The 17,981-nt window shown below is 34.3% G+C and overlaps 1 protein-coding gene across 6 annotated transcripts in view; it reads right to left on the reverse strand.

Annotated features, from left to right (window-relative positions):
• Positions 1–17,981, reverse strand: part of LRP1B (LDL receptor related protein 1B) — a 1,877,633-nt gene that overhangs the window by 38,194 nt on the left and 1,821,458 nt on the right. For 5 of the 6 annotated variants that reach the window (XM_081051911.1, XM_081051912.1, XM_081051910.1 and 2 more), the window contains 3 exons: positions 12,072–12,246; positions 7,680–7,784; positions 6,695–6,808 (listed from right to left, as the gene is read on the reverse strand). In XM_081051911.1, the coding sequence (XP_080908037.1) occupies positions 6,695–6,808; positions 7,680–7,784; positions 12,072–12,246 (394 nt within the window). The remainder of the gene's footprint in view (positions 1–6,694; positions 6,809–7,679; positions 7,785–12,071; positions 12,247–17,981) is intronic. The other variant, XM_081051909.1, reaches the window with a different exon arrangement.

The following is a 17,981-nucleotide window of genomic DNA, read 5'->3' on the forward strand; positions in this document are numbered from 1 at the left end:
CCTCCGCTAATCTCATAATTAATGGTGAAAAACTGAATCTCTTTGCTCTACATTCAGGAACACAACAGGGCTGTCCCCTATCACCCCTGCTTTTCAACACAGGGTTGGAAGTCCTTGACAGAGTATTTAGGCAAGAGAAAGAAACAAAAGGCATCCAAAATGGGAATGAAGAAGTTAAATTATCACTCTTTGGAGATAAAATGATGCTATATATAGAAAACTCTAAAGACTCCACCAAAAAGCTGTTATAAACAATCAACGAATACAGTAGAGTTGCTGGCTACAAAATCAACATACAAAAGTCCATTGCCTTCCTATACACTAACAATGAAATGTCAGAAAAACAGATACAAATAACAGTTCCATTTGCAATTGCAGCAAAAAGAATAAAATACTTAGGAATAAACTTAACCAAGGATGTGAAGGACCTATATGCTGAAAACTATAAATCATTTTTGAAAGAGATTGAAGAAGACACAAAGAAACAGAAATACATTCCATGCTCATGGATTGGAAGAATCAACATAGTTAAAATGGCCATATTACCCAAAGCAATATACAGATTTAATGCAATCCCCATCAAAATCCCAATGGCATTTTTTAAAGAAATAGAACAAAAAATCTTCAGATTTGTTTGGAACCACAAAAGACCCCTCATAGCCAAAGCAATCTTAAGAAAAAAGAACAATGCTGGAGGTATCGCACTCCCTGACTTTAGTTTGTACTACAGGGCTACAATAATCAAAACAGCATGGTATTGGCAGAAAAACAGACATAGACCAATGGAATAGAATCGAAAACCCAGAAATAAAACCACATAAATATGGACAGATAATTTTTGACAAAGAAGCTAAAAACATACAATGGAGGAAAGACAGCCTCTTCAATAAATGGTGCTGGGAGAATTGGATAGCCACGTGCAAAAGAATGAAACTGAACTGCTATTTGTCACCATGTACCAAAATTTATTCAAAATGGATCAAAGACTTAAGCATAAGACCTGACACAATAAACTGCATAGAACAAAACATAAGTACTGAACTTATGGACCTTGGGTTCAAAGAGCATTTTATGAATTTCACTCCAAAGGCAATGGAAGTAAAAGCTAATATAAACAAATGGGACTATGTGAAACTTAAAAGCTTCTGCACAGCAAAAGAAACCATTGACAAAATAAAGAGGCCACCAACTGAATGGGGGAAGACTTTTGCAAACAGTGCTTCCGATAAGGGGCTAATATCCAAAATATACAAGGAACTCAGGAAGCTCAACAACAATAAAACAAACAACCCAATTGAAAAATGGGCAGAGGACCTGAAGAGACATTTCTCCAAAGAGGACATACAAATGGCAAATAGGCATATGAAAAAATGCTCAACATCACTAATCATCAGAGAAATGCAAATAAAAACCACAATGAGATATCACCTCATCCCAGTCAGAATGGCTATCACCAACAAGACAAATAGTAACAAGTGTTGGAGAGGCTGTGGAGAAAAAGGAACCTTCATACACTGTTGGTGGGAATGCAGACTGGTGCAGCCGCTATGGAAGGCAGTGTGGAGGTTCCTCTAAAAATTACAAATAGAATTACCATATGACCCAGCAATCTCTCTCCTGGGTATCCACCAAAAATATCTGAAAACATTTATACATAAAGACACGTGTGCTCCAACGTTCATTGCAGCTTTGTTTACGGTGGCCAAGACATGGAAACAACCAAAATGTCCTTCGATAGATGAATGGATAAAGAAGTTATGGTATATATACACAATGGAATAGTATCCGGCAGTAAGAAAAGATGATATAGGAACATTTGTGACAACATGGATGGATCTTGAGAGTATAATGCTAAGCGAAATAAGTCAGACAGAATAGCCAAGAACCCTATGATTTTACTGATATGTGGTATATAAACCAAAAACAACAAAAGAACAAGACAAACAAATGAGAAACAAAAACTCATAGACACAGATAATAGTTTAGTGGTTACCCGAGGGGAAGGGTGGTGGGGGGAGGGAGATGAGGGTAAAGGGGATCAAATATATGGTGATGGATGGAGAACTGAAACAATGGGATTTATAGATGATGTAATACAGAATTGTACACCTGAAATCTATGTAATTTTTCGGACAATTGTCACAACAATAAATTTAAAAAAATGAAAAGATGAGTTGACATCACAGAAAATATTCAATCATTCATTGAAAGTTCTTTGAGGTCCGGGATTGGGATGCTATGACTTTGCAGTAATATACTTTCATAACTGTAGTTATGAGTTGAAACAATGCCCAAGATTTCAAAGACTCTCTAAATAAAAGAGAAAAAAAAGATACATAAGTGAAGGCTTTCAAACAACAAATCTATTCCTTAAATTGAAGGATACAATTGTAAAATTTCTATGTGGGAAGAAAACCTGCCACCTTCATAGATCTGAATATGTTATAGACTTTCCTAATGTGTTTAAGTCCTCCCGAATTCAAATAATTTTTCACTTTATCAAAATTAAAATGTACTAACAACAAAACTAAATGAAAAACAAAACTAAAAACTAAAGCAAATTATCTCTTAAGGAAACTTTTGTTTCCTGTAAAGGCTTTTAGATGAAACAGTACATACTAGCTTTTCACTAAAGATACATGACTACTACGAATTGATGTCTGAGGATAAAATTTGCTTCTAAAACTCTATTTTAATGAGAATTGACCATGAGAAAGATATTCTGAGGGCTTAATATTTTCTTAGCTGGACTGTTTGGTTTTTTTTCTTTTTTGTATTGTATGTAGTGATAAACACTTTATATTAATTTTATTTTTATTTCTTTACATTTTAATGCCAGGAAATTGTAAATATCCTCTGTAAAACCAGGCAATTTTCCATATTCTAGAAATTTCAACTCTTAAGAAACATGAGCATAAAATCTGTGTCTGAACCATCTCTCTATTTTTCATAATCCTTTAAAAGTGGGCCCTTAATAGATAGTTCAGAAATTGTCCTCTTGAATACTTAAGGCTGCCTGGCTATAAACATATTTTCCCCTAGATTCCACTTTCCCTTGAAGTTATCATTGTTTTTCCTACATTTAATCCAACATTATAGCCAAGTACTCAGAAAGAAATTCGCTAGAGAAGAATTCACATTCTTCTCTAACTTCTTACTTTTAACTTAACCAACTACAGTCTGATTTCTGTCACATAAGCCTTTCAAGACATCTCTCATAATGGCCATCTCGTGGCAAAATCCAATAAACCATTTATAATTATTATCATCCGTGAACTGTCTGGAGTGGATATTCTTTGACAATCTCTATTCCTTTGACTTGGAGTAATCTACTCTTAGACAAGTACCCTTCAACTTCTATTTCTTCTCTTTCACTTTTGTGACTTCTCCAAAATACAGTATCAAATGTTGGTATTTCCTAGGATCCCATCCTTAATCTTCTGCTCTTCTTTCTGTAAACCCACTCTCGTTTCATTACATAAAATATACCACACAAACTGGCCCCAACATATCTCTTTTCTCTGTCATATCCTGTCTTTTGTCCTCCCATTATGCCACATAGCCTGAGTTCTATTCTCAACTTTCACCTTTTACTTTCAGACCTATTCTCTGATTGTGCTACTCCTCTTTTGAGAACAATGTTCAGTGATTTCCCTTCCTTTAAAACTATTGCAGATTTTTTTCAAAATACTATGAAAATATCACTTCACCTATAAAGGTTTTCTTGGTCCTACTGGTAATCATTAATTTATCTCTATTCAGCAGTTTTCCCACAACACTTCGGTCATATTTCTATTATAACTATTGTCAAATGGTATTTTAATTTTTTGAAACCCATTTATCTACCCAAAGTGAATGTTAAGTTCTTTAAAAGTAAGAACCACTTTGGGATTAGTACAACATAAAGAAAGTACTACAGACAAAGAGTTAAACTGAGGCATTGAGTTTAGAATCGAACAAGAGCGACTTGTGTCTCAGTGTCCACCTCTTCCTAGCATGTAACCTCATTGTTATCATCTGTGAATTGGGGATATCAACTAGATAATAAGAATATATATTTTAAATTTATGCATAGAATTTGTAAGGTGCTTAACACAGTACTTGTCACAAAGTATTTGCTAAGTCAGCGTAAGTTATAATAATAACTCTCCTTCCAAATCTACAGACGGTCTCACTCATCACAGGTATCAATAAAATTTGGTAAATGAATTAACGAATGAATGATACCAGAATGTAATTATCTGTTTTATGTTTCTTTTATGGCATAAGTAATTTAAGGAATTCAGTAAGCATTACTCCTACCATCAGAATAAATTTTAGGGCACAGAAAACTAAGGCAAAGACATAATTTTCATAAAGCCAAATGCAGATAGAGATAGAAACAAAGATACACAAAAATAAAAGGTGTTTGCTTTAAATCCCACCGATTAATATATTTTTCATGGTTGAGTTTGTCAAATAGGCTGATTATAGCCTTAACACATAGTAGGATGCCTCTGATGGTACTTGGTAAGAGGAAAAAGTGGAAGAGAACACTAGTGTGGGCTGCTATGCGCATGACAGATTTATTCTGGGGGCAATCTCTGGACAGGCTGTGTTCCTGAGACCCATTTGTGGAGAGAAAGCAGGGGGGGCCTGAAATGTTATTTTTACTTTTCCTGCAAGAGTGAGAGAAGGACAGGATAAATGAATACTGGGACCCAGAGCAGGCACTGCCAGTGTCTTATGCAAGAAATAACCAAAGAAGCTATATCAACATTTTGCTGAGAATCACCCTGGATTTACTAATTCTGAAATATCCATGAACCTACTCATATGGCCCTTGTTATTCTTTTCTCCAGTTGTGCTGCCCAGGTTCAGGCCCTTGTCACTTTTCACCTGAAATGTTGTCAAACCTTCTGAAGTGAGTCTTAGCAGCTGATCTCTAGGGCTTTCCTCCACATGCCAGCCAACAAGTGTCACCTTCAAAGGCAGACTCCTTTAGCTCAAGCCACTGCCTCAGATCTCTTTGGCTATTCATTCTTTTCAAGATCCTATGGAACCCCCTAATTTTGGCATAAATTGGGCTCTAATTAATCTTTCTAGTTTTATTGCCTCACACCCCCCCACCAACTCTAGAGTCACCCTTAATTCTGGTTATATTAAACCACCCATAGTTTCCCAAGGAGGCCATTAAGTCTTATATCCATGTCTTTGCTTAAGTTATTCTTTCTTTTCAGAATGCTCTTCTCGACCTCACTGAACTATTATACATGAGTTATATGAACAATAAAAGCTTGCCTTTTCTGTAAAGTCTTCCATACATTCCCATTTCCCATTCTGAATGAGTCATTTGCTTTGTTAAGATTCCACTGCCCTTATTTCCTGTGTTTACACCTACGTTATTGTAGGTTAGGTTAATTAGTTACTTATGAATTTCTGATGCCTCTAATTAGTGAGTTCCTTGATGTTGAGGTTTTAATTTCCTTCATCATCACTTGTCTAGGATTTAGCACACTTTCATGGTCTTATAAATATTTGCTGAATAACTGGAGGAATTTAGAATGGAGGCAGGGCAAAGATAGGACTAAAGAAGCGTTTTCTCTCTGTCTTTAGTTGTGTAAGTTATGAAAACTGAGTGTGAACTGAGAAGTGAATCAATTCCTTAACAGATCAGTTTATATACATCTCACAGACTCAGATTTAAAGAGATATTTCTGGATGTGTTTTATGTAAAAATGTTGGTTTAACATATGCAAATATCTACAAGAAAAAAAACAAAAAAACCCCACAAAACTATCAACTTTTCCTATGTGATTCTTTTAATCACTTCTCATATTTTTCCAACTTGTCTAAAGAATGACATTTTCCTGAAGAAAAAAAAATAAAAATAGATCATTATGAACAAAACTGCAGAGTTTTGGTAATAAAACATCTGAATTTTAATACAATTGTGGTTTAAAGCCATTATTAAGTACTCTGATACACCACCATGGGGCAATTATCAGTCTCTCATTAGGGCTTCTATTTATAATTTTGGGTATTAAGAAACATGTCAGATATGATCCATCTCTAAAATTCAAATGAAAAATCTAAAAAACAACTTCCATGGTGATGAACAGTGATAGTTTCCCCAAAGGTGGTCTGTGAAATTTTTCAGAGGAAATGAGTTTGCTATGGAGAAGTTGAATTAAAAAAGACTGATTTAAACTATTAAGAAATTAAGTTTCTGGAATTTTTTAGCATTTACATATATCTTTTGTAAAGAAGTCTTATTGATTAAGGTAAGATAGTCCCAGTAAAATTTTGGGAAACACAATAATATGTCATTACATCAGTACTTGAAATGAGAGTCAGTTACTATAATAAATAAAAACCAGCATTCCAAAATATAGTACAAAGTACAGTAATAGAGTCTAAAGATACCTGCTTTTGTACTTCTCTAATTAAAAGTCAGAAGTCTAACAAATGTGTTTTTATTAAACAGTTCCATGAGCTTTTCATTCCCTCTGTTATATTTCTAGACTTTCTAGTTGACTGTGGTGCATACAATTGTCGGTGAGCAAAGCAAAGGTTAAGTGTGTATGACACAGATGAGCCCTGAGATTAAGGATATGCTGTGAAATGCATGTGGACATTCATGATTTAAGCCAATGAACTGTGGCCTGAAATGATGTCACACGAAGCATAGCAGTAAGTGGAAGGTTAAACCTACTTGCATCTCGGCTCATTAAACGCAGTTAAAGTGCAAATCCCCTCATTCTGACAGTAGTGATCACAAGGATTCTCTTTCTGGTCACAGCGCTGACTTTTAAACCCCACAGAGCATCTGCAGAATTTCAGTAAAATACAGCTAAATAAAGCAGCTAACTTTTTATTTTTTGCCAAATATGTTTCAAATGTATTTCATACAGAGATAGTAACATATGAATAACATTTTTCTCCTGTGTGCTCTCTTCTCTCATACACACTCATCATATACTACTCTGACGAGGTGGGGTACAAAACGCAGACTTGGGTCTTATGTGGGCATCATCTTTCTAGTCAAGCAATGGTAAAAGAAAATTCAAAAGCCGAATGGTTTTATTTCATAAATTTTGTTTCAAGTTGTCCATTCGGACAACCAGGAATTTGGAAGGAAAAAATATTAAATTCCAGATTTTCTCAGGAGCAGAGAATCTCCAATATTTTCCGAATGTTTAGAAACCCAGATTCGAGCCAATGTATTCCAGAGGAGCAAGGGGCTGAACAGGCTTACGTAACACAACACTCTAAACCCGATACAAACATCAAATAGCATTTTACACTTGAAAAAAATACCTCAAATTATTTTCAAAAGAATGGCCTCAAGTACCAAAGTATTCGTAAATATGATTATGTCTGGGTTTCACATATCTGAACACGGTCAATAAAATTAGAACAATTTTCCCTGACATTTCCAAGTTCAAAGATCTATGAATGTCTGAAATGGGTATGATGCTAAGAACTGAATGAACTCTTCTTTATGAAATCACTAGCAAATTGATGAATGAGGAGATTCTGTACCACACGAACCAATGAAGGACGATACCTGATTAGAGATGTCCATGAAACATCCCTCTAAAATGTATTATCCTCAAGAAAGGAGAACAATAGAGCAGAGATTCCATGTACATACAAACTCATAACATTAAATGCCCACAACGTTATATAATACTCACAGACATACAGGTACATTTGTCTCAGGGTCCAGCTGGCATGTGCCACCATTGTAACAGTAGCCATCACATAACTGACAGCTAGAGGCAATCTTTCCATTAGTGCAGCTGCAGCAACAGAGAAAAAAAAAACAAAACTTATTGTTACTGGCATAATTATCATTGAAAGCTGATGCAAGCTCTCTGCAGATGATAATATTCATCGTAGAGGACTAACGCAGTGGCTGGCTAAAAAAATTTTCAGAAAGACAGACTTGAATAAGGCAGATTACATATATATACGTATATATAAATACATATGCATATTTACATATGTATATGTATTTATATATATATAATGATGACACATACTTTTTTAATTTATTGGGGTGACAATTGTTAGTGAAATTACATAGATTTCAGGTGTACAATTCTGTATTACATCATCTATAAATCCCATTGTGTGTTCACCACCCAGAGTCAGTTCTCCTTCCATCACCATATATTTGATCCCCCTTACCCTCATCTCCCACCCCTTTTTTTCTTTTGGTAATTTGCAACCCATTTGCTTAATATAAAAGTTAAATACAGCTAGATATATATGTGAAAAATATCCTATAATGTCTGTCACTTAAACTTCAGGGAGACATTTGCATCAATATCTTATTCTTTTTTTCACATAATTAAAATTCGGTTAGATCGATATGATTATAAGTCACATGATCAAATACTCTGGAAGCAAATGTTTCAGCTATTCCTTCTAACCTGGAAAAACTGGTCCAAATAACTGTTATGAGTTTTAGAGTCCACATTTTATAAGAAAGTACAGGATTATCCTGTAGACACTTGTATCTCACAATTTCTCTTTGAATATGCATTATAATGAATAACATAAAACAAACATTCATTGCAAAAATAAACAGTAATATTAGAATAATAATATGCAATACGGCAACAAAGTAGTGAGGTAGGCTTACTTGGTAAACTGATGAAAATTATTTTAATTTACAGCACATTACATGTCTAAGATAAGAATAAACAAACACTATGGCTATTTCTCCATGGGAAAAACAAGTATAACAATAATAGGAGAAACATAAATATTTCATTTGCCATGTTATATTTTTAAATACATGTATACAATCAGATTGAACATTAATAATTGTTGGGGGAACAGAGAGAAAAATGCATCGACATTCCAAATTATCAAGGGACCTCTTCTATTAGAAGTATGGTAATAGAATCATACATGCCCTGGCCCACATCTGAATTACAGTAGATCTTGCCAATATTCTGATCATGTTAGTACGAGGTCCTATGAAGCAATCAGTGGTATCACAATAACTCTGAACATCACCTTGACAAAGAAATCAGGCTGCAATATCATTGATTGATCACTGTGATCCTTTCCATGATGGATGTCTATTGCAGTACATTCATCAAAGGGTAACTCCCAATGGTAGGTTAAATGCCTCAAATAATTGGTTGGCAAGCTTGTAGTTCACTTCTTTATACATATCTATTTGACATCATGTGGCTGGTAGTGCTGCTAGAAATGCACTAAACCGCTTATCACTTTTCTAGGTTTAATTTAAAGATAGTTTTAGGAGTCTGGATGGTAAAATCACATTTCTTTTCAAGAGAAGCACTAGATGTGAGATGGACATATGTGAAAGTGGAACCAAACATGGGGAGGTGGGCAGTGGTTTTAAGTTTCTGAGATTTACCAGAGAATATCACATCCTTTAAAATCTATTAGAGGCATTCAAATATGGATGAGTCAAGCACACATTTAGTAGTATTGGTGTCTGATATGCTAAATGGCTTGGGGAGACCCTTTCTTGCCTTCCATGCCTAACCTCCTTGAAAATCAAAGAACAGAAAGTTATAGTTTCTTGTTCCATCAAAGGGACAACATCAGAGAGAAAAAGTAACTTATTATACATTAAATGATTTCCCATAAGAAAGAAAACTATACATGGAATATCAACTTTAAAAGAGAAAAATAATTCTAATTTTATATTTCTACTTCCAAGCGTAATAAAAGATGTTTCCTCTTTCTCCTGAAGGCTTTATTTGAATTGTAAATTGAGACAAAAATGTGTAGATATTTCAAATATGAAATACAAATTATTCATATCATTATAATGCAGTAGAGTACAGTTCATATTTTAATGCAAGTTGTCATCGTAATTTCGTTTCCTAGAGACATATGTGACACACACACACACACACACACACACACACACACACACACAGAGTTTGTGATATATCACTTTCCAAAGTTGTTCAGTGCATGAAAATAATTCCCATAACAATATCACAAAGGTGTTATTTAGGCTATTCAAAATTATGAGCTAGTCTTTCTTCATCAATATTTACTTAACTTTCCAGAAGAGAAAAAAGTATGCAATTAGCTCCATTTTAAAGATTACACTCATCACACTTGACAGAGTATCAATGAGTTGGCAGCTCATAGGCTGTGTATTAGAAACATACCTGACTATTGAGCATCACAAGTATACATAGCGGCGTGAATTTTCCTATTTAAAAGATTTATTTTAACTCAGCTGTGATTTTGTCTTAGTATCAGTTCTTTATTTAAGAAACAGAGACTCCAATATCACTGTAAACTTCATATAATGCTAGGATCAAAAGTATCATAGAAATGAAAGCAAAGTTGTCTAGTAAGTTTCAGAATATCCAAAGAATCCTGCTTGTATCGTTATGCTGATATGTTTTTATATAACCTATCTGATAAATCAAGCATTATACTCCTATTTTTAAACTTCTACTATCTACTCATAGTCAGCAACTATTGTTTTTACATATATTCTTACAAAAAAGATCTTTTAAGGATCAAGAACTATAATATTGAAACTCGATAGTCTACTTAGGTTACAGGCTTTGGTGTTTCTTGGTTGGCAAAGCCATTGTTCTCTGAATAGCAGACAGTGCTGACGGCCATACGTCTTGACCTTCCTTCCTCATATGATACTTCTCCATGTAATGGAAGCAGAATGTGTGTCTCTGCCTGAGATTTTCTAAGTAGGAAACTGTGGCTCATAACCTTTCTTAGATGATGGTCCATGATTCCTTATGTGAAAGAAATGGGGCTGTAAAGAAGATTCTACAGAACGTCCCTGACATGGTACACTAGATGTGAGGGAAAATGCGTGCCCACTTATTGAAATAAAATTTTGTCATGATGAAGTTTCATCACAAAGAACTGATGGCCTTAATAAGCAAACACAATTTGGGTAGGTTATATGAAAATGCGATTTTGCTTTTATGTTCTTATCAAAGGCATATATTTATAAGTAGTCATATTTTCAATTATTTTACTTAAATAAATTATGTACTTTCAAATGCACCAATTTGAGGGTTTGAGTAAACGTCATTTATGATGACAACACAGATCATATTTAGAGTAAATTCTAAAATGAGAGTAAATAAAAAAGAAAAAAAGTTGATGATGTATGTAATAAAATTTTATTGGGCCTTGTTTGGCAAAGGAAAATAACTCAGGGCCAGTACCGTCGCAGAGCTGCTGCATCGGAAGCTGTGGCATGAACACTTTAAGGCATGCTTTTCTGTCTCATATTATCATTTATTGTACCTCTGAGAAAGGCAAGTGATAAGAGTCCAGTTCTTTATAAACCTTTCTTTTAAAAGGATTAAAAGCTGTTAAAAGAAGTTTGGAGTGAGGACTGGTCTCTAACCTCAGTGACATCAATTTGTTTCATGATAGAAACTGAATATCATTCCCCTTTAGCGGTCATGTTCTATTTTCCATTCACCTGACCTTAAAGCCAAAGGGCAAAAGACAATGCAACCGAAGTGTAACTTGGGCATTTTGTTTTAGTTGCTTCCTAGGAAATATTATTCCTTCTCCTTATTTTGGACCATAATGTTCAAAGTCAAATACAAAAATAAAATATGTTTCCATTAGACAGGTGTTTTGCTTCTCCCCAAAAGGATCGTTTTCTAACAACAGAAAAGCAAACACTCATTGTTGATAATAGTAATGAAACAATTAAAAGCCTGAGATAATTCCAACTTAGTAATATCACATATAGTTTTCTGAAGGTAGCATTTCACTATTTCTTTCTTTCTATTAGCAATATTCTATATAGGGAATGATCTGACCATATTACATGCTGAATTGTTGTGTTCCCCAGATGTATATAATAGGTGTTGAATAAGTGTAGATTTCACATAAATAAATCAAACTTCATCTCTAGACACACACACACAGACACACACACACACACAAAGAGGATGTAAAAGAGGATGAAATTGGGTTGCCATATAAAATTTTAGAATAAAAATAATTTCCATTGTTTTCAGTTTATTGATGAACTGCTATGCCCTTCTGAGTTCAAATATTTTTTATAAAGCTGGATGTCCACTTACTTGCAAAATATATCGTCACTGTCTTTATTTACAATGCAGTGTCCCCCATGGCACCTTGTACATTTGTCAACCTCACATTTTGGTCCTTCGTAGCGTGTTGGACAGACACATTCAACACTTCCATCATCCCCAATGGTACAGGATTCGGAATTCACACAGTAGTGGTGACATACGTCTAAGAAGAGAGCACAATAGAAAAATGAATATTACAAGACATTTTACTTCAGTCATTAACTGTTACCATTTTATTTAATATTTAAAAATGTTCAATCAATAGGTAGATTAATTTACAGAAGCAGCTTGTAATTACATGTAACTAGAATTCTCTAATAATGCTATTGATTCCTTCTTCTGCCTGAGTTGGGCACCATTTCACGTGGCTAAGATGAGATGTTTTATATTGATATAATACTAGCTGATAAACTCTTTTGGTTCTGAATTTTAAAGTGTAAATTAACAAGTTCCTTAGCTTTCTTTCTAGTGAGCAATATTACTGTTATTCTGAAATGAGCAGAAATGCTCAAGATTTCTTTATCTGTCATTTATCATTGCCTCTCCCTGACCGTTTTCATCCACAGAACAGGGTATGTGTGGTAAGCAGAAGAGTCCTACCTCTGTACTGGGCCTTAGTGTGATGGAAAGAAGCCCCCATCTACACAATCCAGAACAGGTCTAGGTATTTCCAAGCACCTGGGTAGGTGAAGAGACAACGTGTGCCTCTCATGAAACTCCAAGAGAAAAGTGGACTGGGAAACTCACTGATCCCTCATGGGTGGGAAGTAATAACATAATTCTAAGCTCTTGCCCCCTCCTAGATGAGAAGCTAACTGCCCCGTCAGTCAGAGCGAAAAACCTCCCTGTGTTCTGAGCTGTTTATTTTGAAAGATATTTCTTACTGAGCATTATATACAATTTTCTCAGCTACAAAGGAAGACATCCTCAAATATTTATTTCTCTATTTCTTGAATGTGAGCAATAAAAGAAAGATCATTTAAAATAATAACCACATTTACTCTGCAATTATACATTCCACCTCACTCTTTTCAAAAGCAGACAATTCTGTATGTATGTTTATATATGTATATTATAATTTACTACATTCAAACATTGAAATTCATAATACAAACAATTTTATACAAAATAACTGATAAAGTCGATCCCAGACTTTGTGTTTAGAAACTGCAATTTCCGTATAGCTATCTAATTGTTAAGTAAGGTTAAATGAGTTTACTTGAGATGAAATTCACAATTTATAAACTTTAACCTGCTGTAAGACAATCATAAGTGGATGAGGTAAATTAAAACATAATTTATTATTCTCCTTTTTGTATATTTTCCTAGTCCTTTATTAAATCAGACAGAAATTAAATTTATTGACAAGCTTGCTTCATATTAGTGGAAATTCATTTCATGCAATTTCATGCTTGCCCTTGCATTATACCAAGTCCCACATTGAGATTCAATGCTTAAATCTATTAATATGGGTTTTGGCTATATTTAAGAAAGGCAGTACTTTCAAACGGCGAGAGACTTGGAGATCTAAAAATTAAGTCAATGTTTGCATCTGTCCATTACGGTGTCTGTTTGTAGTTGTTCCAGGCTTGGGAAGAAAATGTATTAGCAACAGCCTAAATGATCATTTAGTACCATCTCCTTTTAATGCAGAAATCCCTAAAGAACAATTTTCATTAGTTATGTTGCTAGATACCTTATATATATACTTTTTAATTTATTGGGGTGACAATTGTTAGTGAAATTACATAGATTTCAGGTGTACATTTCTGTATTACATCATCTATAAATCCCATTGTGTGTTCACCACCCAGAGTCAGTTCTCCTTCCATCACCATTTTATTAGAAGAAATTCTTTTGACATTGCCCCAGTTGCCTGACATTTCATCCTTTTGTCCTGGTTCAGTTGATGTGACATAGAAGTTGGCTGAGGTAGCTTTCCAATATCTTCATTTTATGAGAGGTTTACATAGTGGATAGTTCATTAGATTCCTGTCGGGGACTTATTTGCAAATGTACATTCCAATGCCCTTCCCAGTCGCCTACCACCCAACCCTAGATTCTAATTCATAAATCTGAAATTGGGCTCAGATGATTCTCATGGGAAAAACTGAGGAACTAGAATTTGGAAACTAGGGTGGATAAAAATGATCTGGGGATAATTTTACTGATTAGCAAAGAAATGACATCGTCTAATAGTTGTAAATGAACTGGATTTGACTGACACAGCTTATTTCTGGACTATATTTGTGAGCCCTACCATAAATGTAATTTGTAATCTAAAATCTTGAACTATTTTGTTTGTATAACCATATTGGTGAAAAAGCCTGAGAAACTAGAAAAAACAAAATGGGGTTAACATTCTGAGGATTGATGATTGCCCGATACACACTGTGGCAAGGAATAGTTCACATTTACCTAGAGTGCTAAAGGACAAGGTTAAAAACATATCTATAATTTACTAATTATAAGTAGTTTTGATATGTAAATTAAATCTGATTTAGAGTAAGATTAAACAGATGTGAGAATATACACAACTCCTACATAATCAAGAGGATACACATTAACACTTCAAAGGTACACCATTGCACATTCGCCAAACTGACTGCAAATAGCACAGACTCTCATACACTATCAGTTGGAATATAAATCGGTTCAACCAATGTGGAAAACAATAGACATTATCCACTAAATTGGAACATGCTCACACCTTATACACTAGCATTTCTATTCTTAATATAAAGCAAAAGTATACATATGTGCACAAGAACATGTACATGACATGCACAACGACCTTTTCTAGAAATAGATAAAACTAGAAATAATCCAAATGTCCATCACAAGAAAAATGGATAAACTGTGTTTCACTCATACTGTGAAATATAAATATACATAGACACATAAATGAAAAATGAAACATGGATGAATCACACAGAAATAATAATGAGAGAAAAAAACTGGACACAAAAAAATATATTACATTTATTTATATAAAGTTCAAAAGGCAAAACGAATCTATGGCTTTAGAAATTAAAAAAGAGATATCTTTGGGAAGAAGAGAAGAAATAGTGATAACGACTCTCAGGGGATATCTGGGATACTGATAATGTTTAGTCGTGAACTGAATGTTGGTTACACTGGTATGTAAATCTAGCGATAATTTATTGAACTGTATATTTGTGATTTTAAACTTTTCTGTGTATATTGTATACTTCAATAGAAAGTTTTATTTAACCCAATGGCTTATAAGCTACAATTGGAATATTTTAGAAATTCTGGAATATTTGGTAACTAGTTAGGCAAAATAGTTTTTCTCTTTACAGACACATTTTTTTTAAAGGATTTCATGCTCCATTTTTTATGCATTAGAGAAAATTCTTCACTCTTTAATGCACTCAATGTTTTTTCATAGCATTTCAGATGAACATTATTCAATGCAGTTGATTGACCTCATGGCATAAAAATGGAATCCAAAGAATGTAAAATAAATGTTTAAGAGAAAATTGTGAAATAAACAGATATTAGAATTTACACTTTAATAAATAATTCTAAATTGCATGCTGTTACGCCATGACACTTTTTCCTTTAAAAGAACACTTTCTCTATAAATATTCAAATGAAAGACATTTCATTTTTCTCAGTTCACATGCTTAACACTCTATACTAAGTTGAAGTTCAGGGACAGAGAGTTGCTCACTATACTCTGTTCCTGCCACAGTTGTTACTCAATTCTTCTTCTTGTGAAAATTTTCTGACTATTAGGCTTGAGATGTGGAGCTTATGGAAGTGGTTGTTATATATTTGGCTGGATTGTTTTTTTGCATTACTATTAGAATTTTAGTCCCCAACACGTTGAATGTATTATATTCTATGTTCCTTTCCTCCTTCCCTCCCTCCATCCCTATATCCTCTCCTTTCTCTTTTCTTTCTCTCTCTCTCTTCCTCTCTTTCTCCATTTCTCCATTTCTCTCTCTCTCTCTCTCTCTCTCTCTCTCTCTCTCTCTCTCTCTCTCTCTGTTTCTTCCTCTCTCCCTTTTTTCCCTCCCTCCCTCCTGTCCTCTCTCTCTCCCTTCCTTCTGTCTTTCCTTTAAGCCTTCCCTATTTATTCAATTCCAAGTCCAAGATTCCTGAACACAAGAAAAGGTAGATCTTACTTAATAAGGGACTTTGGCATGTGATATTTAAACGGACATATAAGCATTGGATATTTGTAAATTGGAAGGCAAAAATAATTATTTCAAGTGCTCCTCTCTTTTATTTCATGTTCAGTCATGACACATACTATATGCAAATCCAGGAAAGCCTTGTAAACATCTGTTGGTGCTGTCTGTTTCTCAATTGGGTGACTCAACCAAAGTTCCTGTTCTCTGCAACTGCCCCAATATCATGACAGCAATGTGTAATACGCTGTAGGAATACAACCCGATTTCTCTCTCATTCTCTTCTCAGCTATAATCCACTTGGAATTACAAGCTTCTATTTATAATATATATTGTATGTTCATCCGTGTCACATCGCCATATCTCTCAAATAACTACATATTTAACTAAGTATCTCTTCAGCTATTTATATAATTCAAGGACTATTTTCATTAACATGTCTCAATCCAGCAGAAATCTAACAAAGGATGAAGAGGAGCAGTATATTAGAAGGCTCCTTTGGTTTGCAGTTGCTTGCTTTGGTTGTACGGATTCTGCTGTGACCTAACAAGCTCTGAAATAAGGAGAAGTTTAGTAGTCACTACAAAAACACTTTTCTTATTGAAGAACACTGAAAAACAGTTGCCCCATAAATTTTACCAATTTAAGCAGCAAGAAGGATTTAAAACTATATTGAAAGCAATCTTTCCATAAGATACATTTTCTTAAATAAAACATATCAACATTTTTATTAATGACTCATTTTATTAATGACTCATTTATCACTATGACTATCAATTACTTGTATGAACTTTGCAGTTTTGTAGCATCCTGTTTTTTGTCATGGTTCACAGTTGACCAAGTGAAATATTGATGATTATGAAGCAGTAGACAAATCTAAATATAGAACTTAATTGCTTCCAAAAAAAATAGTTAGTGATGTGTTGGTTGGTTAACACTGAAGTATGCAGCTAAGGGACTGTCTTCTCTTTTCTGACACACAGACATAGGAACAGATACACACACACACACACACACACACACACACACACACACAAACAACCATGTATTTTTTTCTTCGAATTTTAAATTTGGCTTGATTTAAACTGAAAGACAGTTAAAAAAAAAGTTCTAGAATAAAAGAAAACAGGTTTGAAGAAAATGAATGATAGACCTTTTGATGGAGGGGCCGGAATAGGGAAAGGATTGAATGAAGATAGAAGGGAGGAATTAACGACTGACAATAAAAGAGTATTGCAACATTTGCCAGTAAGTGTTCAGCAGAAAGAGTCTGAATTTATAGAAAGAAAAGCTGGTGTAACAACATGGCTGATTCTCACTCTGAGCAACATGAGTACTTTGACCAGGACAACAAAATGAAGGTGGTGGATCCATTTCTGATTATTTGCTGTGGACATACATGTGCCTAATGGTATACTGGGAGCTATGGGAAGAGTGCAGAAATTAAAGAGAGGACACCATGACTCAGACAGAGGAAAGTTGAAGACAAGAAGCAAAAAGAAACCAAAACTGATCTAAATAATGTCCACTGTGGCACGACTCTACGTATGTTACTACTAACACAATCTTTCTTTCTATGGAACTTTCTGTCTTATAAATTTGGAACATTTTACTGCCCTGAATAGCATCACGACTGGGATGTTCTGCATATGATAAGAAGGAACAATAATGAAATGTAATTAATCTGTACTAAGAAAGTAGAGATTACCGTGAAAGCATATAATACCACTTTATACTC

This window comes from Rhinolophus hipposideros, assembly GCF_964194185.1.
Source record: "Rhinolophus hipposideros genome assembly, chromosome: 6".
NCBI lineage: Eukaryota > Metazoa > Chordata > Mammalia > Chiroptera > Rhinolophidae > Rhinolophus > Rhinolophus hipposideros.